The 27,463-nt window shown below is 40.3% G+C and overlaps 1 protein-coding gene across 8 annotated transcripts in view; it reads right to left on the bottom strand.

Moving 5' to 3' along the window:
- The window catches only part of myo18ab (myosin XVIIIA b), a 126,362-nt gene that overhangs the window by 36,707 nt on the left and 62,192 nt on the right, over positions 1–27,463 (bottom strand). For all 8 annotated transcript variants that reach the window (XM_080289092.1, XM_080289094.1, XM_080289093.1 and 5 more), the window contains 9 exons: positions 27,226–27,412; positions 26,348–26,552; positions 25,992–26,101; positions 20,753–20,818; positions 13,562–13,690; positions 5,043–5,186; positions 3,997–4,086; positions 2,529–2,648; positions 1,152–1,263 (listed from right to left, as the gene is read on the bottom strand). In XM_080289092.1, the coding sequence (XP_080145218.1) occupies positions 1,152–1,263; positions 2,529–2,648; positions 3,997–4,086; positions 5,043–5,186; positions 13,562–13,690; positions 20,753–20,818; positions 25,992–26,101; positions 26,348–26,552; positions 27,226–27,412 (1,163 nt within the window). The remainder of the gene's footprint in view (positions 1–1,151; positions 1,264–2,528; positions 2,649–3,996; positions 4,087–5,042; positions 5,187–13,561; positions 13,691–20,752; positions 20,819–25,991; positions 26,102–26,347; positions 26,553–27,225; positions 27,413–27,463) is intronic.

The following is a 27,463-nucleotide window of genomic DNA, read 5'->3' as shown; positions in this document are numbered from 1 at the left end:
CTATTGTAAAGCTTAATTGAAATGCAGATTTCATTTTCCAACAGGACTTAGCAAATGCCCACAGTGACAGTGTTATTACTGTGCTTGAATGACCAGCTAAGTTACCTGACTAAACCCTATAGAGCGTCTTCAGGGAATTGTCGAGTGTCCATTAATTCAACATTCTCTTATTTTACCAACAAACCTCAATACTCTGAACTGCACTTTAGTAAGACCTATACAATTGTCAGTTATAGCCACGAGGAGCAACCTACAGGTACTGAATGTACTCCAGTCCTGCATAAATACCCCTCCATGAGTCTGGTGCTACATCATTTTTGCTTTACTGTAGTACAAAAGTGAAAAGCTGTTGCAAGATGGAGACACTGAGGAATCAATTCTTCTTTCACAAAGTCTGCAGGCCAAACAAAGACGGCTGGCAGCAGGCCTGCAGGGCGTCATGAACTGAGTCCTTGCTTCCTTTCTTGCATTGAACCAATCCATCTCTAATGTACTTCTTCACATTGGATTTTTCTTGGCTTTTGTCAAAGCATCGATTGGACATTACCCCTGCGGTTCCTGCACCCCCACTAAAGAACACACACTGGGTTTTTCTAACAGTCTGGAATAACTGGTACTGTAACAGCTGTGCAGGGCTATGTGAAGTAGAGTCCATTTAGGGAACAGAAAACATAACACAAACCACAAGAATGATTTGATGATGTGAGCTTGTGCAGAGATTGTCAAGTGTTAATTTCGTTTTAGGTATTTAGAAAGCCTCAAGTGAAAGATAGAATTGCTGAAAGAGAAACTGTAGCAACCACTAACGTTCCTTGTTGTTTTTTCCCCCTTTGTTACATTACATACACGATATAATGATGCTGCAGGAGTACACCCTCATAGACCTTAAAATAGTTACAAAAACAACTGTATAGGTTTACTAGAATGTAGCTCTTAGTATTGAGGGGGCTCGACCAATAAAAATGAGAGGAAGTGAATTATTGCATGCAATTATAAATCTATGGAAGTACAAACAGGATTTGGAAATGTGTAGAGTTATGAATAAGTTATACTCATTTGATTTAGTGACAAGAAGCTCGACACCCAGGAGTGATCAGTATCACTATGTCCTGATTGGTCAGTACTGTTGTGCTTGGGAGGTCGTGTCTAACCTGTCTCATCATCATCCACCTCTCCACTGAGTTCGGAAGCACGGATGAGTCGAGCCTCCATCACCTCCATCTCCATAGACTCCATCTCTTTCTTCGTGCTGTCAAATTTGGCCTGGTGGATTAGGGATAACAAGCAGCTTCTATAACAATGGCAACAAAACTCTACGAAGATTAATCAAGAATGTGGTTTTGAAAAGGTCCATTACAGTGTTAAGACTTGAGTAGCATTTTTAACTGTGTGCAAAAGTTTACATGGGTCATGGGTCAGGTGAAGGGTCCCCTTAACATAATTTTGCTCACAGCTCAGAGGTCAGAACTGGGTCTGGGTGAAATATATCACTTAGTGAAATGAACAGTGCTTGGACTTTGGCTACATTAAAATATAACACATGTTCTTATTTATTTTCTTCGTTATGCTTCTCCCTTTAGGTATCATCTACTTCAATTTCATTCTATCATCTTCTTTTACATCAATCGTCTGCACATCCTTGAGTCTTCTCTGTGATCATCGTCTCTTCCTCCTGTTGGTAGTTCAGCATCCTTTGTCCAGCATATCCACCATCCCTGACGAAACTAAGTTAGCCTTACCTTCCTCGCTCTTTCTCTCCTACTGCTTATACCCAAACTGATTTCAACATTCTATCTCTGTCTGTTGGTCATTGACAAAGGAGCATTACCAAAGCCCCTTTGAGTCAAACAAATTCTGCAGGTCCTGCCACACACAGCAAAGTTTTTAGTTGTGTAAATATTTAAAGTTGAAAGTCTCATTTTCTTAAAACTGGGTAGTTTGTTTCTTATTTGATGATCATTTCAGGTATCTAGACTCTTTTACTGAATAAACAGTGAACCAATTCAGCAGTAAATGTCATGACTGTTTAACATTACTACTCATGTGCGAAAATGACGCTGGTGTTCTTTCGTCATCTGATTTGTTATTGCAAAAATGGCAGTCTTGAAATACAAATAACAGTCAAAAATACTGCTACCACAACATTCAGTATATGTTGCAATGCATAAGCAAAAATGTCCAATTTCATTACACGGTCAAAGCAACAGTACGAGAATAATGGGACAGACACCCTGAGCCAGGGTGTCCTGCACACACAGCAACGTGGAATTACAATTTTGTTACCTGGCTCAAGGGGCCCACGCTGCAAACCACAAACTGCAGGTAAGCAGTGCAATTTCAGGAGTGTTCCTCTCCTGAATATGAAGTGCATTCACAAGCCCAAATATCAAGTTTTCTGAGCTGGATGAATAATACGCTCACCTCAAAGTAAAAGTCAAAATGAGGTAGCCCGGAAATACAGCATTATAGTAGCTGGTGACAAGACTTTTCTCCAGTGTACATGCATGTGTGTATGTTTCCATCTTTACCTGCAGGTCCTTCATGTCCTTCTCCAGACGCAGTCTCTCAGAAGTTTCTGTCTCCAGCAACTGGGAGGCAGATTCCCCAGTGTTGCGCTCATCAGCCAGCTCTGCTGACAGCTCTGTGATCTGAAGTGTGAATATTGACAAATCTTGTATTAATGTATAGCTTGGAAGAACTCTCAAAAATTGTGAGATTTTATTTTAGGGTCAGTTCGTGATTGTAAAATTTGTTGTTAGGAGCTAATAGACAGGGTATCATCTGGGACCCGATAAGTAAAACATGAGAACTAATTAACTAATGCTAACTAAGCCTTGCTAAAGAAAGAATTTATATTTCAGTTGTCATTTGTCTTTATGTCATAGCAGGATGATATAAGAACAACAAGGCCAAATGTTAAGAATTTCAGAGGGACAAAGGAAGAACCATGCCGAACAGCTCAAAAGTTTGGGTCACTTAAAAATGTGATTGTTTCTCAAGAAAAAGACTTCACTGTTTTCACTGAGCAGAAATGGATCATAACCCTGTTAAAACACAGTTAACAATTCTCATCATCACTCATCATAAATCATTGAAATGATATTCAGTAGTTAAATCTATATCTCTGCAGGGATGCAGATGACCAATGTTAGCAAACATCACTCCAGATTAGCTGTCTGCTGACACTTGAGAAATATGCTAACAATTTTCATCCATCCATCCATCTTCATCCGCTTTGTCCGAGGCCGGGTCGCGGGGGCAGCAGCCTAAGCCCAGACCTCCCTCTCCCCAGCCACCTCCTCCAGCTTATCCGGGGGAACACCAAGGCGTTCCCAGGCCAGCCGAGAGATATAATCTCTCCAGCGTGTCCTGGGTCTGCCCCGGGGCCTCCTCCCGGTGGGACATGCCTGGAACACCTCACCCAGGAGGCGCCCAGGGGGCATCCTTGTCAGATGCCCGAACCACCTCAGCTGGCTCCTTTCGACGTGGAGCAGCAGCTGCTCTACTCTGAGCCCCTCCCGGATGGCCGAACTTCTCACCCTATCTCTAAGGGAGAGGCCAGCCACCCTTCGGAGGAACCTCATTTCTGCCGCTTGTATCCGCGATCTCGTTCTTTCGGTCACTACCCACAGCTCGTGGCCATAGGTGAGGGTAGGGACGTAGATCGACCGGTAAATTGAGAGCTTCGCTTTTACACTCAGCTCCCTCTTCACCACGACGGACCGGTGCAGCGTCCGCATCACTGCAGCTGCAGCCCCAATCCGTCTGTCGATCTCCGGCTCCCTTCTCCCATCACTCGCGAACAAGACCCCGAGATACTTGAACTCCTCCACTTGGGGCAAGAACTCATCCCCGACCCGCTAACAATTTTAAATGTATTAATCCCAAATTTAAAGAATTCTATTGATTATGTTTAGGAGTAACTCAAATCTCCCAGTGTGTGTGTGTGCGTGTGCGTGTGTGTGTGTGCGTGTGCGTGTGTGTGTGTATTTTTACCCGGCTCTCGAGACGGTGACTGTTGAGTCTCAGCTCATTCCTCTCTTTCTCTACCTTCTCTAGCTTCTGCTTGAGTTGTTGGATCTCTTCCTGAGAGGGAACATGCAAAAGATCAAAAGATGGTTTTAGTTATTTATGTATTTAAAAGAGACAATGCAGTTTAATACAGCTCAATATGGAGCACGAAACTGATGTGCTGCACATAGAGCCCATAGTTGCTCATTTTCAATCCTTGTCGAGCTTTTACATTCACAATACACAAACAAATTACAAAACGCATTACTTAAAACCATATTGCGCTATTATTAAAAAACTATAGACTTCAGTGTGAAACACAGCTTTTAAAAAACAACCCCAAAAAGCAGAAAACCTGGGGGAAAAATAAAATTTGAAAAGTATGGATACTTGTAAAATTATAAAATGATTAATGAAAATGACTACAGCACTGATTTACCTGTAAAGGATTTAGGATCTGTAATTGATTTGATTTGAGTGGGAACTGTTTTCCATAGATGAGTAGCCTTCATAGAAAATGCTGACTGTCCGAATTCAAACCGCGACATGGCATTTTACAGTAGCCTGTCACATACATGTTAGTGCACTGTGTAAATATACTTAATAATAATGCTTTTCTCAGTTTTACTGAATTGAACCATGTGTTTTAATCCAACATAACAACAATAAGAAGAAGAATATCCCCTTTGGGGCTGCGGCAAGAAGGGTATCCAGTTTAAAACTCCAAAATCAAACATGCAGGGCTATCTGTAATATCACGGAAGAAATTACAGCTGTGACACTTGATACAAACCCTTCATTACACAGGTTGGTCTTAATTTCAGGATTTGTCATGTAGAAGTAAGGAGAAGGCATTTCTAAAACTGTTGAATGTAAAATACAAAATAAAGTAATTATTCAAAGTTTATATAACCACCAATATTACATCCCACCACAAAAATGGCGACTGATTTTTGTGCATTAAATCACCACACGGCTTTATTTCAGATACATACCAGGAATGTACCACCAGTGTATGTGCTTAAACTTACATCCTTGCCACGGATCTGTTCCTCAGTGAGCTGCACCTCTATCAGAGGTCTGACAGTGGTGAACAGCTTCCACCATGGCCAGCCTTTGACACCACGATTCTTCTTTATGTTCTTCTGGATGCAGCGGATTGCCAGATCCTGAATCTGTCACACAAATACAACAACATTAAGAAAAAGACCACAAAGCTGGACAATGATATTAACAGATACAAAGTGCAGGATAACCAGAAAAGTACTATGTGGGGAGAGTTTGAGGTTTCTTCTTGATTGTACCAAAAAGAGATTTGAAGATTTAAAGCTTCAAAGCCTCAAAGACATATCCTACCAGTAACATCTACTGGTCAGCTGTAATTATAGTGGCCACAAACTTTCAACTCCAGTTCCAAGCCAAAGGCAAGAATTCATTCTAAGGATGATCACCCACACATGAAAGTGTCACAACATTTTGAAATGTCAGTTTACTATAAAATGTTTAACAGTAAAACCACCAAGGGGGTCCTGTTGACCCCATTTTGTCATGAAAGATGCTGTAATAACGTGAGTGAGCTAAATGTGATAAGCAAACATATAAGGGACTGTAGTTAAATAACAGATGAACAATTAGGCTACTGCAGGCCTGAACGGGTTGTGCAAAAAAGTGATCTCTCAAATGATATGAAGTCATTTTGAGGCAAAAGAACATTCCTGTCACCAGGTAGAAGCTGCAATCAGCTGTTGGCAAAGTGACTTTTATATATCCTTCACTTATCCAGGTATAAACACTCACTGAGGCATCTGGGCAAGAGGGCAGCAGAAAGTACAACAAATATAATAAGATAACAGTTCCATAAAGATATGTGAAGTGGCCAAAAAGGACTGCATTGATTATAATGTAGAACACATAGTGGGTACTATAAAGGCAGAGTCATAAAGATACTTGCAAAACAGGTCCTTTTTCAAAATGTATATATAGGTTAACCACTTAATGTTATGTCACTTCTACAGGCATGACACGTATAAGCAAAGATATTGACATTAAAAACACTCAAAAACATCGGAAATCACTTTTTTGGAGACAACTTTTTGGCACAATAGCAGATCAGAGTGGGCACTGTGTGACAGAGTGCATGCAGAACTGGATGTGTTGCTGGTTTTGCAGAGAAGCAGCAGAACAGAGTTAAACTGAGCAAAGAGTCTGTGGAAATAAACAGTGAAATTGGACAGGTTTCAGGGAAGAAGAGCGGAGGAGGTGTTTCACTGATGAGAGGCTGCAGGTGATCAGAGGAAGATGTGGAAGATAAATATGAACTTTTCTAATGTTACAATAATTCTTTTATATGTAATATGTATATAATATGTAATAATTCATTTTGACCTTTTCATAAAGTTCTTCCTCTATAACAATTAAATATTTACATGTGCCAGCTGCTGTGTAATTTGTTGTTCCCTATGTTTATTAGTTTATTATAATGCATATCTTAAATGTATGATCAGTAATGAAATTATCTAAATAATCTATAAATCTAACAAAAACCCTAGAAAGTTGTTAGGTTTATATTGTTGGATTGTCATTTATGCTTAGAAATATATACTCATATATGCTTAGAGGTATATAGTCAATTGCATAGTGATAGGATGTCTGATCCTTAGCAGTCTGCAAAGACTCTGTGTGCCTCCCAGAGGGTTCTGGCATACACACACATCCTAGGGCAGCGGTCTCCAACCTTTTTTGTGCCACGGACCGGTTTATGCCCGACATTATTTTCACAGACCGGCCTTTAAGGTGTCGTGGATAAATACAACAAAATAAAACCAGTACCGGTACCGAAAAAAAGAAGATTTATTCATAACACACGTGAAAAGACCCAGGAAAACAGAGTTAACGGTAAAAACAATAACAAAATAACTCTGAAAAACGATAAAAACCCTGAAAACCATACATTTCACACCTGAGCCTCAACTCTCGCGGCCCGGTACCAAACGACTCACGGACCGGTGCTGGTCCGAGGCCCGGGGGTTGGGGACCACTGTCCTAGGGTCATGAGAGAGGTCGTACCTTCTCTTACTGATTTATGGGATAGGAAGACACCTACTCTGTATCTGTTTTAGTATAAAAGCCCTTTGTTTAGGTGGACCGCTGGGCTCCTGGCACCAGCTTTGGGGAGTCGTTCACAGGGTCACATCTTGGGACACACACACACGCATACCTACACATACACACAGACGGTACTCTTTGTTCACATGTATGCCTATGTAAGACGTCATATGTTAATGAGACTATGCATATTCATGTAACCACAATAAAGAACAGTGCTGCAAGGGAGCTAACTGAGAGCGACTGAGGTTCGAGCGGAAGGAACGGCGCTCGTCACAGTTCTCTCCCTCGTGCACGAGCAACACAAAGAGCTCTGGTGACTTGCGTCTTGCTTTTGCCATTGTAGTAGAATTGTCTTGGTGTTCCAGCAATAGGCCTGTGCTACACAAACCTATCAAAAGCCATTTTAAATACTTATTTTACCAACCTTTGCTTAAAACTAGAAAAGAAATAACATGAAAATGAACAACTTAACTTCAAAAACAGGTCACGATCAAAATGGCCCATTCTGGCAGGTCTTGTGTTAAAGTGTTACTGCTTATAATACTTGAAACATAACTTATGATTATGGGAGGTACGATTGAAGATTTGTGAGAAGTTCTGTGTCATGGTTCTGGTACCGGTGTTACATCTTTCACCATCTTACAATGCTGTGACTGCAGCCATTCCCCAGCTCTCTGAATTGTACTCATGGCCATTGATCAGTGGTTTTTGATCAGTGGTTGCTCATCAGTGGTCATCTGGTGCAGATGGCAACAGATTTTAGATTTACTAGAGTTAATTGTGGTATTATTGCAAACAGATTGCATATACGTGCTAACTTGAACCTGTTCAATGGAAAACTGATCGCAGACAGACTCCGTCTTGGTGCTATTTTATTCTCATCTTGATGGACCTTTTGAAATCCTTTGAAGACAGTAGTTAGTAGCCTCAGACCTGGTCCCTATCTTTGAAATGACAACTTCAAAGATCACCAATATTTCTCCATAATTTTGGTCAGGACATGGACCCCAACCACAGTTTTCCATAGTGAGCCTAAGAGAGTTATGGCTATGTTGGAGCGTAAAGACAGTCAAAATAACAAATACTGACTTTCAAGCTTCAAGTCTTATTTAGCTTCCTATTTCCTAGCAAAGAGAAAAGAGGACTGGCTCAAGATATTTTTCACCAAACTGTATGATTTTACTTCATTAAAAGTTTAGATCCAACGTTCTTATACATTTTGTTTCAAATGCTTTCAACACACGGCTTTATTTCAGATAAACTAACGAAATAACGAAAACTAGAAGTGAAAAAACATTTTCGTTAACGGAAATAAAAATAAAAACAAAAAAAGGAAAACTAACTAAAACTGTAATGAGTGTTCACAAAACTAACTAAAATTAACTGAATTTATAGCAAAAATGTGTTTAGTTTTCGTAGATGTGTGTGTGTCATACAATAGTCAAGGGTGAAAATGAAGTTTAGTTTCCAGATTTTTTTCTTGCTGTCTCATTATCCCAATTTGGGATTACTTTGAATATGACTGTGTTTTGGATAAAGCAAGTGTCTTGTAGTGGAAAGAGACAAATTATGAGGGACATTTCTAAAGGGGAAAAAAATCCCACAAACCTTAAAGTGCACTTGAAAAGCTCGCACAAGAAGGCTAACCTAGCTTACCTTGAGAAGGGAGCACACTCAAACCTCATCCCCAGAAAACAGAAGCTAACCCCAGGCAAGGCAGCGTGATGTATCCCGAGACAACAGGACGGGGATATCTACATAACTGTGTGAGTCAATTGCCTTCAAAAGGTTTATCAATTCACTTGAACCAAAATTACGAACACCCGGTGCTGCAAGAGTTAATTGTCTCATTGGGGCCAAGATATAAATTTTATATTTGCCTGGTATCAATGGTTGTTCATCTGCCTTTATTTATTTATTTAAAGAACCCATAGGTGGAAATGTGAGTTGTCTGTCTCTGCGTGTTAGCCCTGCGACAGACAGGCGACCTGTGCAGGGTGCAGGGTATGGTAGCTGGAATAGCAACATACCCAAGGATGAGCAGAAGAGCATGACTGATGTGATGAAAATGGGAATTTGTTGCACTTAATTATTGCAAACAAAACTAAAACTATAACTGAAACTAATCAAAACTAAACTGAAACTAAGGATTTTCAAAAAAATAAAAACTAAACTAAACTAGCAAACAATTGGTAAAAACTAATTAAAACTGATATAAAATTGAAAATCTGAAGTCAAAACTAAATAAAAATAAAAACTAATGAAAATTGCAAAACTATTAAAACCCTGGTCTGAATACAAGCAGTAGCATCTTTCTCAATACACCTGTTTCCTGTCAGGGTGGGGAAAGTGGGGATTCTTTCTTTAGGCAACTGTTTAATTAGGCTCAGCGTTGGCTGGCAGTGGAATCCCCCGTGCTCCTCTACTCTCAACTGTTCCTATGAATGTCAAAAAGAGAGAGAGTGGAGACAGACTGCAGGGCTTCAAAGCAGTCAGCAGATCTCTTCTATTTGTCTGTTCCCCCATGGCGAAGTGGAGTCTTCATCTTTCTTTCCTTTTTTCCTATTTCCCCATCATCCTTCTCCATCTCACTTATCTCCTGGAGTGCTTTGAATGCAGCTCCCTCAGGGAGAGAGGGGGTAGGATATGAGGAATGTGGAAGACAACAAGGAGGTTCCCTAGAGCAGGGAAGTGGGTTAGATGGGTAAACAAACTAACCGGTTGTGTCTTGTGACAAAAAAAGCAAACCTGATTGTTATACAAATTACAGCACAAATTCACATTCTAAACTAAGTCCATCTGTAAGAATGAAAAAGGACGGACTTGGATAAATCTTTGATTTTTAGTTTCATTAGCTTTTTGGCTAATGTTGAACACTCAGTATACGGAGTCTGTAAAGTTACAGAGCAGCATTACATAAAAGCCGCCAGCACCCAGCTGACTCAGTAACTGCAGAGTTCAATCAACTCCTACATCTTTAAAGCTCCCACCGGCATTCATTTTGTTAACAATATCCATTCAATGTATGTTTTATGGGTAAGCAGATTGGATTTAATGTGTCTTTAAAGTTTATTCACAGGGCTGTGATGCTGGATTTGACTGATGTCTATCACTTTCACTTTTCATTCTTGTAATTTTTAGAACTCTAGTGCAAATCCAGCATTTCTTACTGCTCCTTTACAATACAAGCACTGAAGTGATGAAATGCTGGGTAACTTATTGAGAAGATAATTTAGACATATGTGATTGTGATGATATGAACTTGTCAAGGCATCCTAAGTTGCATTAGAAGACAAACTACAGTGTGAGCCATTTCCTCTTATCTGCTTTAAGATTTCAACCAAGTCTGAGACTCTCCAGGATGCCTATGAACAGCGCACTAGAAACAAACTATTTACGACGGCGTAAAAGAAATGTGCCCAGTTCTACATCAATTACATGAGATTACTGTTTGCCACAAGAGATGAGGCTCAAACTGAGTTCTTTGGGGGATAACATGAAAGCCAAACGCCCTTGAAAAGTCATTTTTGTTGGCAGCCCTGAGACCAGTGCTGCAAGACAGGATAAAATGAAATGGTAATGAAAGCTTAATCTCCACACACACATATACACTTACCACAAATACAAACACTGTGTACCAAATTAACTTTGAGTACACATGAGAAAAGTTTCACAAGCAGCATGATCACTTCTGTAAAGCTACACATGAAGTCAACAGATCCCCACGTGTATTTTGCGAGACAGCACCAATGTTTCCCACTTGTCAGGTTATTATTTTACACACATGCACGCGCAAGCGCGCGCACGCATGCAGAGAAGAAAATGACTAAAGCACAATCATCCAAACAGGTAACTTGTAACACATCCTTAAAGCTTCTTTGTAGCAACCTAAACACATCTAAACTCGAACTCACTTTTATTTCAGGGGAACTGTCAAATAATAATGAAATCCCATGACGGTCTTTTAATTGAAACAGGGGCAACTGTAGCTCAGGCAGTAGAGCAGGCAGTCTACTGATTATAAGGTAGGTGCAACAATCTCCGGCTCATCCAGTCCAAGTGCTGAAGTATCCTCGGATCCTTGATCAGGATACTTATTCCCAGACGCACTCCCCCGATGCACCCATCAAATTGTGTGTGTGAATGTTAGATACAGCATTTAGGCGTAGATAACGGTGCGGTGGTTGGATGCATCAGCAGGGATGATGAGACAGAGTACCGGGCTGTGGTCGACTCCTTTGTCACGTGGTGTGAGCAGAATCATCTGCAGCTCAACGTGGCAAAGACCAAGGAACTGATCGTGGACTTCAGGAAGACCAGGAAACACTTGACCCCTGTTTCAATCCAGGGGCTCAGTGTTGACATTGTGGAGGACTATAAATACCTTGGAGTACACATTGACAATAAACTGGACTGGGCTAAAAACACCACAGCACTTTACAGGAAGGGCCAGAGTCGTCTCTATTTTTTGAGGCGACTGAGGTCCTTCAACATCTGCCAGAAAATGCTGAGGATTTTCTATGAGTCTGTTGTGGCCAGTGCGATCCTCTATGCTGTTGCATGCTGGGGGAGCAGGCTGAGGGTCGCAGATGCCAACAGACTTAATAAACTGATCCGTAAGGCCAGCAATGTTGTGGGGATGGAGCTGGACTCCCTCAAGGTGGTGTCGGAGAGGCGGATGCTGTCCAAGATAAAGACAATGTTGGATAACACCTCCCACCCACTCCATGACATGTTGGTCAGTCACAGGAGCTCGTTCAGTGAGAGACTGAGATTACCGAAAAGCACCACTGAACGACACAGGAAATCATTCCTGCCTGTGGCCATCTCCCTGTACAACGCATCCACTTAACACACTGTTTGCTGCTACAGCTACACATGTTTCTTTTCCAACTATTTATTTATAAGTGACTTATGTATGTATGTATGTATATATATGTATATATTGTACTATTCATAGTTAGTGTATTTTCTGTCTTGTCTTAATGTTGGTTTAAAATGGAGCACTGTAACAAAAAATAATTTCCCCCAGGGATCAATAAAGTATTCTGATTCTGATTCTGATTCTGATAACAGTGCTGTCTGAATGTGATCGAGTAAATACGATTTTTAGTAGAAAACACTTTGAGTGCTCAAGTGAAGTAGCAAGGCGCTACAAATACTAGTATAATTTACCATTTAGAAAACTCTAGTTTTCTAAATAGACTTTTTTGTTTTTTAATATTTGTATTTTAATATTATCACACCTGCTTCTGGACAATGAATTTTTAAGGTACTAGTATTGTACCATTTAAAATAAATATATATGTATAAAAAATGCAAAATCATACTTTTGTTGTATAGACATTGCCTTGGTTTGTCTTTTAGTCAGTTGGGTTAACGCTTTTATGCATGTTTTTAACCCCAAAATTGGGTTTTATCTGTCAGACATGTTCTGTCCCTTACCTCAAGAGTCACTGCTACTCTTTGCCTTCAACACCAACTTCTGACACAACTAAGTCTGAGACTCTGTCCAATGCCTATAAACAGCACATCAGCAACTAGCTATTTACAATGACATGAAAGAAATTAACCCAGTTCCAGTCTACATCAATTATACGAGATAACTGTTTGCCATAAAAGCTGGGGCTCAAACCGAGGCCTTGAGGCAATAATAGCCATGGCTGCACTTGTGGCTCCTTACTGGTTGGCCCTGATGTCTCCTCGGGGACTGATGACATCCAGTGTTTGTTTTTTAAGAGGATTACCAGGAGGGCATTTCCAGAAGGATGTTAACACATGGCTGCTCAAGATTATGATTGATTATGTGTTTTTTATTGCCTGTAATGTCCTAATAGTTCTACTCATTCTGGATTCAAAGTCAATGTCAGGAATCAAGCTTTTTGTGGTTATAGTGAAGTAAAATAATAAGGTCATACCAATGAGGCATAAAAGGTACAGACAGATTAAAGGGGTATTCTGCATCTCCAGTTTCTTCAGTTCCTTTCCTTAAAGTTAACCTATCATCTATCTACCTGACAGAAGTCACCTATAAGGAATATAATGCCAAATCCCAACAACAGTCACCTCAAAGGTATGTAAATGCAAATGCAGAACAAAACGAAACACAATCAAAAATGAAAAATGAAAATGGAGGGGGGAAAGGTGATAAAAGGTATGAGAATGACGTCACACAGTCAGTAATCGATACTGGAATGGTTAAAGAAGACACTATGATGAAGTCACAGTGGGAAAGAGTAGCTGACTGAGAGCTGTTTCTTTGGCAGTTGCTCACTGGAGATGCATGATCACAAAAATCATCCGAGCAGCAGGGGGAAAGCCAGTATATTTACAAATGGCAAATATACGACATATCTTTTTTGCAAGTCATCAGTGCTGTGTTGGTCAGATTTCAACACGTAATTCCTAACTTTTTAAATGCCAAATGATAAAGTAGTCCTACCTTTCTCTTCTTGAACGCCTGTCTGGCTAAGTATCCCCTGCAAGCAGCCTGGAAGAGAGAAATGTTCCTCCTCGTCTGGAAATCTCGCTGCTCCTCCAGTCTGGACAGAATCCCTGCTCTGAAGAACACCTGCAGAAGGACAAGTAGAGTTAGAAGAGTGTCACATATACTGGCTCTCTCCTTTATTTTCTCACATTATTAACTCTCTGAAGTTAATAGTTCAAGTTCAAGTAAAGTGCTGTTAAAAACTATTTGCTCTAATTTTTTTAATTTTTTTCCCATGATCTGTCATTTATTCTTAAAAATCAAGTACATCACATAAAAGTTACAGAGTTCAGTATTCATCACAAAAGGGGTACTCCGGATGATCAATCCACATCAGCAACTCAACAAACCGAATATTTTTATTCAGTGCTTCAATGGCTTTTATTTCTTCCTCAGTCAGTGAAAAATCAAATATCTGGAAGTTGTGTTTGATCCGCTCAGCTTTGAAGCTCTTTGGGATCATTACAACTCCTCTCTGTATGTTGAGGCGCAGGGCCACCTGGGCACTACTTTGGTTGTACTTTTTCCCCAATGGATACAAGCACCTCATCGCCCAGCAGAGGAGGACATTTCAAATTCACCCAAGATGCATCTCTAGAGGAGCCAGTTTGGCAATAGCTAACAATCATGATGTCATTCTGACGACAGTACTCTAGAAGTTTTGGTTGTCTGAAATATGGGTGGCATTCGACCTGGTTGGATACGGGTTTGTGTTTGAGACCAGGTTGCTCTAATTTTAATATTAGAAAAAGATAACCAGAGTAATTAGAAATAAATGTAGTTTATTTGTGTAAACTTTTGTAAATGTAGCACTTTTTAAAATGATGACTTCATGTGTTCAAGGAAAAAAGCTGTTCAAAGCAACAATTTGCATATTAATGATAAAGAAACTGACCTCACAGCCCATCGTTTGTCAGTTGGGCTAGTTTTAGTCATTAATCAAATGTACTCTTTATAATGAAGGGTAAACCTGCAGCCAGCTGAGACTGAAGAAGTCACTTGGTGGATTGACTAAATGTTTCTTCTAGAGATGGCACGATACCACTTTTTTATGTCTGATACCGATATCATAAATTTGGATATCTGCCGATACCGATATGAATCCGATATAGTGTTTTTTAATCAATAAAACTGTTTTTTTAATATCTTGCTGCATTTTGTATAAGTTCATACTCAAGTTTAAATAAACAACACTAAAGCTATTCTGTTATACCTGTATGTAAAAAATACACTGCACACAAAATATGTCATAGTTCAGCAAAACTGATCAATCTAATGAACTTAAACCTGCTCCATCCTCCCTATTCTGGTATTTTAAAGAGCACTTAGCAGAAATATTAAGCAACCTAACTAATAGGGTTGCAAACTCCCAGCAAAAAAAAATAGGGAACCACCCTCCACCTAATGATGCTTAATCGACTTAATCAACTTTAATTTGATGCAGTGTGAAAAAAAATGCACAGAAATCAATAATTTTTCAAGAATAATTAAATAGATTCAACATCTTTCTTCTACAGAATGGCAGACTGCACAGATGGTACCTTCCCAAAGGAAAAAGTACTATAGCTTACTAGGGTATATTAGACTTAACAGTTACTATATACAGTAATGGACTTCTATACATTTTACATCAGATTAAAACTTTGGGTGTAAGATTCAGATAATTATTTATTAAAAGCTAGACATTTTAAATGAGAATAAGAAAGAAAAGTATGTCTTTGTGCCCCTTTTCCCAGTTAATGCCCTATCGGCCCCCCTGGCTAAACTTTGCCAGATCCGTGCTGCTGTTGTTCAGCCGCTGGTTTCCTCTTTCTGGTCCAAAGTGGGCCAAAAACAAACAAGAGAGACGGACTCGCAACAGAAAAGCCGATCAGCTGATCATTGATCAGGTTCATGATTGAAGTAGCAGCAGGAGAGGGAGGGAGAGAGGCAGTCGCTCCATATATCGGTTGTTAAGCTTAACGCGGGAATGCTTTACAAACATTCAGAGATGAACTTACACACTTGCTTCACTTCTCTCTGGGATAACTTCCTCGGAGATGAAATGCTGGTTTGGTAGCGAGGCTACAAACACACACAGCCGCTCTATCACGTGATGCATACTGCTCCGACGTGCTACGGTTATGAGCCAAGTTACGCCGTGTCGCAAGTTTTGTGAGGTGCTTTTTTGATATTTAATGGATCGGATTACATTTTTTATTTCTCTCCGATATCCGATCCAGTAATTTACGTCAGTATCGGACCGATACCGATACGTAATATCGGATCGGTCCATCTCTAGTTTCTTCCACTGACAACGCTAACTCCAGATGAACAGAATAGACTTTCTGGGACATTGCTTTGTGCACTGGTGCACAGTCATGTTGGAACAGAAGGAGACCATTACCAAACTGTTCCCACAAAGTTGGGAGCATGAAATTATCCAAAATGCCTCGGTGTGCTGAAGCATTAAGAGTTCCTTTCACTGGAACTAAAACAGCAGTTTAAAGAAATTATTAAAAACCCTAAATTACAAATAACAGTTATGCCCATGATGAGTATATGTAATTCTGCAATAATCACTGTGTGGGTACCTGCGTTATAGTTCAGTGAGGTGATCTACTATGATTTTGGGTCCAAGTCAAAATTTGCAGCCCAGCTGGGCAACTGCTATAGTTTTGTTTGGGGTTGTTTTGTTTTTTTATATAGTGGTTTAATGAGCAGTAGGTTGTTCCTCATCCAGTTGCCTGTGAGCTATGTTTACTGCCAGAGGGAAAAACAACAACAACATTTGTTCAGGGCTTATAGCAAATTCCAGAGTATCAAAGAATATTATGGTGAATTACTTTTGTTTATGTTTGTGGAGCTTTATAGATTTCTACAAATACTGATATTTTGTGTAAAATGGCATTGTGCAGGCCTTTTCCCTATACGCCAATCTAACAGTTTTAAATACTGCCTTACTGTTGTTGTGGCTATAGATGCTGGTGGGAAAATGAAGTGGCTAAGGTATAAAAAGCACAGAAATGCTTTTTCCACTCCCCAAAAATGGATTCGGGTACCACAAATCAATTCTGCTCCAGTGGGATTTTCTATCGTGGGAAGATGATGTCTAACTAGCCTGGAAGCAGACAACACATGCGGCAAACATGAACAGCTATGCTCCTCAGAGACCCTTGTGTCAGTGTGGGAATGGTTTAATACTACCATGCAGAGAGCTACAAAAAGTTTGGCATTGCACACCAGGGACAGGTTGGCAGCAATACCTGCACAGCCCACAAATCTTGTGTTACTGCTAATTCCTCCAGGCTGATGAGAGTCCAAACACAACTAATGTCAAAAGTCTGTGTGATTTGCTTTAATTTTAGATGGCGGGACATGTGACTTGTTAGAAAATACTGAGAAAGACAATGCTAGTATTAAGACCCTCAGTCTCTTAGATGAAATGTAATATTATTATTTATTTAAATTATTAAAATCGGGGGTGGAGGTGGGGGGCTGGGATCATACCATTATGCAAAAGATTTAAGGGGGACAGATGTTCCGAAGACAACAAGTGTAGTGGTACAAGCCAAGTACACAGAGAGACGGCGAGCTGGATTTAAATGCAAGCGTGTTGGGAAAAAGTGAAGAAAGGAGCTAAAATGTAAAATGAGCAGCATCTGGCTGCATTTCAATGATATTGGAGACTGTCTGAAGTGATATCCACTTTTATATTCAGCCATTTTCCATGGTGGAGGATAAAAGGTTTCAAACATATCCAGGCCTTAAACCTCATATGTGTTCTCCTAAGTTACAGTTCAGTATTGAATATTACACAAAATAAACTATATACAAAGTGTCTTTGAATATCTGCATGTAGCACAGAGCCATGGCTCAGGGTCTAAATGAGTCTCATAGGCCAGAATGTGCTTGAAGTTATTTATAATTCTTAACTTGTTTGAACTTCTGCTCACCACAAACAAGCACAAGCAGAAACTTTGGCCTTTTAACCGTTTTGTTTGTTTGTTTGTTTGTTTTCTTAAGTCTTACAGTTTTTCCTACTGATAAAATGCTCTCATATGGCCATTCATACTACACAAAATAATTAGGCATTAAAAATTTAAATGACAGAAAAGTTTCTGTTTTTCCACTTTCTATAGAAATTTCTGGTTTTTACGATTACAAAAAAACCTGAACAGTCTGGGCAATCAGCTGCAAGAATTTTTGCCGTAACCTTTCACATCTATTACTTACAGTTTAAGTCCAAAGATGCGTGCCTACAGATTTCTTTCCTTGTCACAGCAGCTTTTTCTTCCTCATGTAGAAAAACAGTTAAATAAGTAACTTCTTTATACTGAATGGGAAGTTTCACTGGTCTGGCCCACTTAAGGTCAAAGTGAGCTGTACGTTGCCCGCCATGTAAAATGAGTTTGGCACCCCTGACATAGACCATGTTAGGCAGGTGTTATTATTTAACACAGACAAACGTTAGCTGGAAAATGTACCTTTAATTATCAACAACATCTCTTAGGCAAGTCATTGCTCTCTTCACTGCCATTTTTTAAGTGTGCCTGTCTTTCTTGTATTTCCATCTGACTCTGATTAAAAAAAAATAACATACACAAATATATATATAGTAATAATATATAGTAATAATATATATATATATATATATATATATAATTCTATAATAACATAAATAATAATATGTAGTGATATAACGTAATGTGTTTAACTAAATTTATCCTGTTGTGTTATTATTCTGTGATGTGAAGTGCTGCTTCACCAAGCTACCTTCTTCATAAAGGAGAAGTGGCACTCCATTCTTTGAGGACACAATTTTTGTTAGCATCTTTAAAGAGACTAATGTTTATTGAATTCAGAAATCTGACCTCAACTCCATTTACCATTTATGGAACATTTGCAAAGCCAAACACTTTCAGCAGTAGGGATGGGTATCAAAACCCGGTTCTTGTTGAGAACCGGTGTTTCAATTCCTTGGAATTTTTTGCCATTTTTGCAAACGATTCTCTTATTGATTCCAGTCGCCCCGAATGACGTCACCGCGTTGCGGAGCGTCATTTACCTGGCAGGAAACATGGCGGCTCAAACGCTCAAAAGTTTGGTTATACTTTACGAGAACGGCTGACAACAGGGCAACTTGCAATACTTGCAAAGTAGATATTTCATTTAAGGGAGGAAACACTACGAATATGCAAAAGCATTTGCTCACAAAACACACGATGACCTTTAATAAATGTCATGTTTTTAATTCCGCTCCGGACTCGTGAATCTCAACCCAGCAGCAGCGGTAACGTTTGCACGTCCTCTCCCGTTAATGCGGCAGGTAAATAATCAACTAACAGTGCATATTATGTTAGCGCGATCTGCCTTATTACAAAACCTGCCATTACTGTGCATTTAGGTGACCATGATGAGAGAGACAGACAGAGTCTGGCTCAGATGCTGGCAGTTCTCACTGCAGTCTACCGGTAGCGTCTCCTTTCAGGCCAGGACAGACGAATGTCACCGAGCAGTGACTAAGTTTGTGGTCAAAGGCTTGCACCCATTTGCCACAGCAGATGCCCCCGATTTTCGGTAAGTGTTTAATTGTAGGCAGGGACATTACTGGATATTCTTGTGTAATTGCTACTGAATAATTTATGTTATGCTTTGTTATTGCTACAGAAGAATATTTATTTTATTATTTTACATTTACAATTTTTTTTCCTGGGGACCCTGTGACACCCCACTGAAGAGCCGTAGGCTGGAACTCTTAAGATCTCACTGTTGGGTTTGTAAGACCATGTTACTCCTAAATTTCTATCTTGTTCAAAGAGAAGATATAAAACTAAGTTCTAAGCTAACCGACCTTAGTGTTCTCCTTTTTTAAAAAGAATCGATAAAGAATCGAATCGTTAAACAGAATCGAAAATGGAATCGGAATCGTGAAAATCTTATCAATACCCATCCCTATTCAGCAGTATAAAAAAGTCTTTGTAACATTGCCACATCACCCTGGGATAAAACTGATTATCATGTTTAATGTCTTTATCAAGTCCATCTAGCTCAAGTGTTGCAGTAATTTAACAGAACTGATACTGTCATCTGGAATTAGAAACTGTATTTACTTATCTTCACTGACCTTCGGATCTAACTGTACATACTTTGTAATTGTTAATATAGAAATATGGGGAGCGATGGATGAGTAATATAGAGTATTTATCAGATGTTTAGTTAAGTATTATAGGAGTAGGCCGGTTGGAGAGTAAGTGGCCCACAGACTGGGCCACTTACTCTCTAAATGGGAAGCTGGTGCTTTACTTTCCCACATGAGCTGGTTGGACACCTTTGTGTTTCAACTGTCAGTAAAAACATTACAAAACAAGAGGCATTACCAATGTTACTGATATGAAAACCACAGATTAAAAGAAAACTTTGGTACTAAAAAGTTAACTTTGGGAATGTAGTGGTCAAACTCTGAAGCAAGGTCAAACATTCTGCAATATCTGCCAAGGCCCAGACTGTTCTTTATTCCGCAGACATTCACAGATCTAATTAGCAAAAACTGCCTGCCCTTTTCCTTGTGATTAGCTGCACTTTATCCTCAACAGTCTGGCAGTGTTTGACTGCTGCTTGGCAAGATACAGAGAGTGCAGAAAATATCACCTCTTGCCCCCAAAAAGAAAAAAAAAAGAGAATTAGAACTAGTGAGGATACATGTGGAAGTGTGAAGACTTTGTCACTGCAGAGGAACAAAAAAGAAACAGAGAGCCTGTCGCCCCTTTTGCTCGACAAGCTAGTGAGTAGAATGAAAATGTGTTCTAATTATCTGTTTAACTGCAAGGGCCAAAGCATAAAAAGGTTTTTGAATTTGAATACTTTTTCTTGCTCTTTCACAGCAACACAAAGCAGCAACAGCCAGACGACAAGCTGATCAACATCAGTGTAGAAAGTGATGATGAAAACCCACAAAAATCTCATTTTCAACAACAAATGTAAAGACAACAAAGAAGAAAGAACTGGATTTTAGGATTGCAATAAAAAAGAGGGGCGTCTGAGGATCACCACAAAAAGAATTAGTACTGTGAAGGAAATGTTGAGTTTGCAATAACAGGAAAACTGCATTAACTCATAAGCAGAAGTACATTGAGATGAAAAGTGTATGCATTAGGGAAAACTCACCCTGCTTAGCCCCATGTGGTAGTTACTCTTCTCCAGCTCCAAAGACTCCAGTAACTCCTCCACTGCCTGGAAACGAGCAGAACGAACACTCATTAGATAAACAACCCAATCGCTCTGTGTCCGGGCCTTACCTATGTCTGGTCATGTGACCTGGCTCCTAAAAATGATGCAAGTTACGTGCCATAGCAACAAACACCAATCCACTCTGGAATCAGCTAACACAAGCACACACATACCTCGATGTCCCTAAAAAGGAAACAGACTACAAGGTTTGAAAAGTGATGCTACACACTACATTTGGTAAACGTGTCATTAAATGTACAGTGGGGGAAATAATTGTTTGATCCCCTGCTGAATTGGAAAGTTTGCTTATAAAGAAATGATCAGTTTCTAACTTTTATGGTGGTTTTTATTTTAGGGGAAAAACACAGAACAGCAACCTAAAATCCAGACAAAAGGAATTACATTTAAGTTACAAACTGATTGGACCACTCCACTTCACATGAACTCGCTAAATCTTTTAGGTTTCTTGGCTGCCACTCAGCAACTTAAAGCCTGCTTCAGCTCCATCCACAGATTCTTTATACAACTGAGGTCTGGAAACTGAATAGGGTACTGCATGACCTTAATGTGCTTCTTTGGCAACTCTCTTATTGTCTTTGCAGTATGTGTTTGATCACTGTCAGAAAACGGCTGAGTTGATGCCATAGAGTTCAATTTTGGTTTCACGTTTTTTAACAAGCGTTCTCTGAATCATCTAGAGTGGGGCAAAAAAGTATTTAGTCAGCCACCGATTGTGCAAGTTCCCCCACCTAAAATGATGACAGAGGTCAGTAATTTGCACCAGAGGTACACTTCAACTGTGAGAGACAGAATGTGAAAAAAAAATCCATGAATCCACATGGTAGGATTTGTAAAGAATTTATTCGTAAATCAGGGTGGAAAATAAGTATTTGGTCAATAACAAAAATACAACTCAATACTTTGTAACATAACCTTTGTTGGCAATAACAGAGGTCAAACGTTTACTATAGGTCTTTACCAGGTTTGCACACACAGTAGCTGGTATTTTGGCCCATTCCTCCATGCAGATCTTCTCGAGAGCAGTGATGTTTTGGGGCTGTCGCCGAGCAACACGGACTTTCAACTCCCGCCACAGATTTTCTATGGGGTTGAGGTCTGGAGACTGGCTAGGCCACTCCAGGACTTTCAAATGCTTCTTACGGAGCCACTCCTTTGTTGCCCGGGCGGTGTGTTTTGGATCATTGTCATGTTGGAAGACCCAGCCTCGTTTCATCTTCAAAGTTCTCACTGATGGAAGGAGGTTTTGGCTCAAAATCTCACGATACATGGCCCCATTCATTCTGTCCTTAACTCGGATCAGTCGTCCTGTCCCCTTGGCAGAAAAACAGCCCCATAGCATGATGTTTCCACCCCCATGCTTCACAGTAGGTATGGTGTTCTTGGGATGCAACTCAGTATTCTTCTTCCTCCAAACACGACGAGTTGAGTTGATACCAAAAAGTTCTACTTTGGTTTCATCTGACCACATGACATTCTCCCAATCCTCTGCTGTATCATCCATGTGCTCTCTGGCAAACTTCAGACGGGCCTGGACATGCACTGGCTTCAGCAGCGGAACACGTCTGGCACTGCGGGATTTGATTCCCTGCCGTTGTAGTGTGTTACTGATGGTGACCTTTGTTACTTTGGTCCCAGCTCTCTGCAGGTCATTCACCAGGTCCCCCCGTGTGATTCTGGGATCTTTGCTCACCGTTCTCATGATCATTTTGACCCCACGGGATGAGATCTTGCGTGGAGCCCCAGATCGAGGGAGATTATCAGTGGTCTTGTATGTCTTCCATTTTCTGATGATTGCTCCCACAGTTGGTTTTTCACACCAAGCTGCTTGCCTATTGTAGATTCACTCTTCCCAGTCTGGTGCAGGTCTACAATACTTTTCCTGGTGTCCTTCGAAAGCTCTTTGGTCTTGGCCATGGCGGAGTTTGGAGTCTGACTGTTTGACGCTGTGGACAGGTGTCTTTTATACAGATGATGAGTTCAAACAGGTGCCATTCATACAGGTAACGAGTGGGGGACAGAAAAGCTTCTTACAGAAGACGTTACAGGTCTGTGAGAGCCAGAGATTTTCCTTGTTTGAGGTGACCAAATACTTATTTTCCACCCTAATTTACGAATAAATTCTTTACAAATCCTACCATGTGGATTCATGGATTTTTTTTTCACATTCTGTCTCTCACAGTTGAAGTGTACCTCTGGTGCAAATTACTGACCTCTGTCATCATTTTAAGTGGGGGAACTTGCACAATCGGTGGCTGACTAAATACTTTTTTGCCCCACTGTAGATCATAGGTGTCAAACTCTGGCCTAATTACATTTGGCCCGCGAAGCCATACCAAATTACTATCAGAGCTGGCCTACTGGTATTATACAGCTAATATATATATTGTTTAGTATTAAGCTTTGCTTGTTCCATATTCAGTTTTTCAGCAAAACGTGTTTGAGTCCATAAGAAGAGATTCATTCTTATATCTGGAGGAATAAATATATTTCAATAAATATTAACGTTAGCCCGCGACTTTGTTCTAGTTTTGAATTTTGGCCCACTGTGTATTTCAGTTTGACACCCCTGATCTAGATGTTCACTGTTAAACTGTATATGTACCTTCTTGAGCAGGGGACCTTGCTGGCGTTGCAAGATTTCAATCCATTACAGCATGGTGTGTTACCAACAAGGTTCTTGGTCACTGTGTTCCCAGCTGCCTTAGATCACTAACAAGCTCCAAGCTTTGGACTGATCTACCACCTTTCTCATGATCATCCCCACCCCATGAGATACGATAATCATCCCTCCTCTATCTGGAAAGATGTCCATTTTAGATTTCTTCCATTTACAAATAAAATAGTTGGAGTTCTGTATTGCTGCATTAAAATAAAACTGCAATAAAAATTAGATACTGTTCTTGTTTTTCTCCTCTGTTTTTTTGGTAAGGCAACAGCAAGGGCTCAACATCTAGTAACTGTTTCCCCCACTGTAAGAGCCTTTGAGGGAATCTATTCTGAGAACTCTTGGAAAAACTACCTTTATTTCATGCACATATCTGTTTTGTGAAATTCCCGAACAATTGCAAGACAAGATTAATGTAATTACAGGACTTTTGCAGTAATTAAGGAAGAAGCGTTCCTCTTAAAGAAGGGTTTTAGGTCCTCGGTATTTTTGCGATTTCTTCACTGAACACCTCAGTAACTCTTCTTTTCAACCATTCTGTTGTTAATTTACTCATCAGACTAAAACTTCAGATCTCAGATCATCATGATTATGTTTTGGAGTTGATGAATTAAAATTTGTTCAAAAACCAAAAATGCTCAAATTTAGTCTCAGAACATTTTCCCTGACGTGAAGTGGAACTAGACACAGTGGTCTTTTGGAAACGTAGGCTTTTCAATTGCATACGGTCCCTTTATTGCAACAGTCTTGAATTTGATTTGAAGTGTTGTATAAAAAAGTACAAAAATTTGCAAATTCCTAGTTTATTCAGATCCTGTGTGTAAGCGTGACTTTGAACAATCGCATTGCATTTTATAATGCAGGAAAACTTAATTTCAACCCACAAAATTAAGCTGCCATGAAAAACAATATTGTTATTAATATTGTAGCTTCAGTTTTCAGCTTTTTTGGAAGCATCCTTTTTTTTTTTTGGCTGCCTCTTGTGTTTCACAAGAAGCTGACAGACAGATATATCTATCAGGCAGGTATGAAACTGGGATCTGATTGTAAAAGATGTTTCATACCAGGCATTCTAGACCATGGAACCTCTCAAAGGAGGAAAACAATAGTAACAAACTTTAGAGAGAATTAAGCTTCTCAGGGATGATGCATTAAATTTCTCCCCTGCTGTTTGCCTGTTTGGTCTGAAAAGCTCTTGGCAGGCGTACCATATGGACACTGACAACATGGCTACATCATGCTGTCTTAAGAGGAGCAGACAGTACTGGGCTATAGCAGGAGAAAAATGGGGGCTTTTGTTTGGCAGAGACAGACTCCGCAAACCAAACCCTCTCTCTCTTGCTTTCTCCCTCTGTGAAAAAAAAAATTGTATTATCGTCCAATTAAATCTGGCTAAAGTAATCTATCTCACACCAACACCTTCCATCCATCTTCCTTTTCAAATAAAGAGACCTGCGTAGCATTAGTACTCTTTGAGTGGGATATCCTCTCTAAGCTCATCTTCAAGAAACTTTGAGCCTCCTCACTGCCAGTGTAGTATAGAGCAGTGTAAAGGAGCACGAGATTTTACACATCTGTCCTTGTTTAAGTTTTTTTTTCTTTTTACAAAACAAAACAAAATGTTGATTCTTAGAAAACAGGTTCTGCACCTTTTGAGACAAGACATGAGGTACAGAGGATCTTAATGTAGATATGTTTTCTCACAGTATCGTCGTAAGACTAATCACACCTTAGTGCAAAAATGCTATATACTCGCTAAATAAATGTAGGGAAGACATTAATCATATGCCCGGGGATGTTCCTAAACTGTTCTGCCACCTATACAAAAGAAATTGAAAGATAACGAGACAAAAAAGACAGAAGGGAATGGATGGGAAGACAGAGAGAAGAGGAAACAAAGAACTGTTCCCACCATCAGTAATTATTCAGTACAGTGGCTGAATGCTGCCATCCCCCACAATTATAATTAATTATACACAAGAGCGGGAGAGCCAGGACAGTGGTAAGAGAAGAGGAAGAATAAATGGATTGTGTTCACAGACTCAAGTGTGGAGGGCAAAGAGGGAAACACTGCATGTCCAGACTTCATCCTTTCTACACTGTACGTGATTTTGTGGTGTGAAAAAAAGACAAAAGATATCCCCATGAGTAAGTATTTCACTTACAGGCAAAAGACTCACAAGAACATAAATGATCAATCTGAAAGTAACATTTCCTGTTATTTATCCCACATTTACACCACATCACTTTAACAGTGGATTTCAGGTACTCTTAAATAACCTTACATCTCCCACAATCCTGAGCAAATTTTACAAAACAATTTCCCCTTGTGAATGATTTATTCTGATTAAACCAAGGCAAATGATTACATTGTATCTTAATATACGAACAGCTAAGGATGTTGACAAGAGAGCACTTTTCGTTATATCAGCAGTCACAGTCCAACTACTCACAGCAGAACTGCAAGTATCATGCTAACTCTGCACTCACCCTCTTCTCATCTGTGACAATGTAGTGGCGGCCATACTTCTTGGTTAGATGAGGTGCCAGAACATCAAAGCGCCTTCGAAACTCAGAGAAAACCATGTGGTCAGGATAACCTAGAGGCAGAGAGGCAGAACAGAGAAGAGAGCACACAAACTCAGAACACCAAAGTTAAAGTAGCATCTGCAGCTGGTGGAAAGGCTAGAACTTTATCAACAGCCAACAGACAGACAATAGTATGAATGTCTATGGGACAGTCTTACATTGGGGTACTTTAAACTGAAACGTGGTTCTGTCATCAGCATAACAGTGACTGGAAAGAGTGTTGAAATTACATACATATAACACTGCAAAGTAGTTACCTTGCCTGTGGATGCGCAGAGCATCTAGCAGCTTGGATCCTCGGAGCTGAGCTCTCAGGAGGCTCACGTCCAGAGTCATAAGACCCGAGTCAGGGCTCTCTCCATGAGCCATACGGTAATCACCTCCTCCTACTGCCTCTACTTTGGGCAGTAGGCAATGGACGAAGTGAACCTTAGAACGCCGCACCATGTCAATCAGAGCATCCTAAAAATAAAGAGATTATATCAGATATCAGTTTCCAGTTCTAAGACTTCATGCAACAACAAGCTATGAAAATAGTAGAGAGTTAAGCGTCACTGCCTTAACAAGTATTACAAAAGCAACAGAAGGGGGGACTGTTGTCCTACTGGGAGAACTTCAATGTTCATGTAGACAGCGAGACCTGGAGGGGAATGATTGTGAGGAACGGCCTCCCGGATCTGAACCAGAGCCGTGTTTTGTTGTTGGACTTCTGTGCAAACCACAGTTTGTCCATAATGAACACCATGTTCAAACATAAGAGTGTCCATAAGTGCACTTGGCATCAGTACACCCTAGGCCGGAGGTCGAGGATAGATTTTATAATTGTTTCACCAGAGATGCGGCCATATGTTTTGGACAATTGGCTAAAAAGAGGGGCTGAGCTGTCAACTAATCACCAGGTGGTGAGTTGGGTCAGGTGGTGGGAACTGCATGACCTTAATGTGCATATATAGTGAGGGTGCGCTGGGAACGCCTGGCAGAGGCCCCGGTCCACAAGATCTTCAATGCACACCTATGGCAGAGGTGCCATAGGTGTGCAGCTCCATTGCCAAAGCAGCTGCACTGAGCTGCAGCCACAAGGTGGTTGGTGCCTGTTGTGTTTTCGTACCTTTTAACCACACTCTCATCCACTTACCACTTGGAGTTTCACTTGGATACACAGACTCTTCTTCTTGACAGCAGCCACACCTGTAGTGAAGGTTTTCCTCATACTAGTGGCTCGCCGCAGGGCAAGCTGGGAGCTGCCCTCCAGACCGGCGATGGAGCCCGACAACACGGTGGCTCCACTGGCCCGGCCCATGAACAGCGCGCTGATGTTCTTCCTGCAGTGGCAGAAAGATGATAGGGTTTGTACAAATCCACATCACTAGCAT

Source organism: Astatotilapia calliptera, chromosome 14 (assembly GCF_964374335.1).
Source record: "Astatotilapia calliptera chromosome 14, fAstCal68.1, whole genome shotgun sequence".
NCBI lineage: Eukaryota > Metazoa > Chordata > Actinopteri > Cichliformes > Cichlidae > Astatotilapia > Astatotilapia calliptera.
This window is presented reverse-complemented; position numbering and strand designations above follow the sequence as displayed.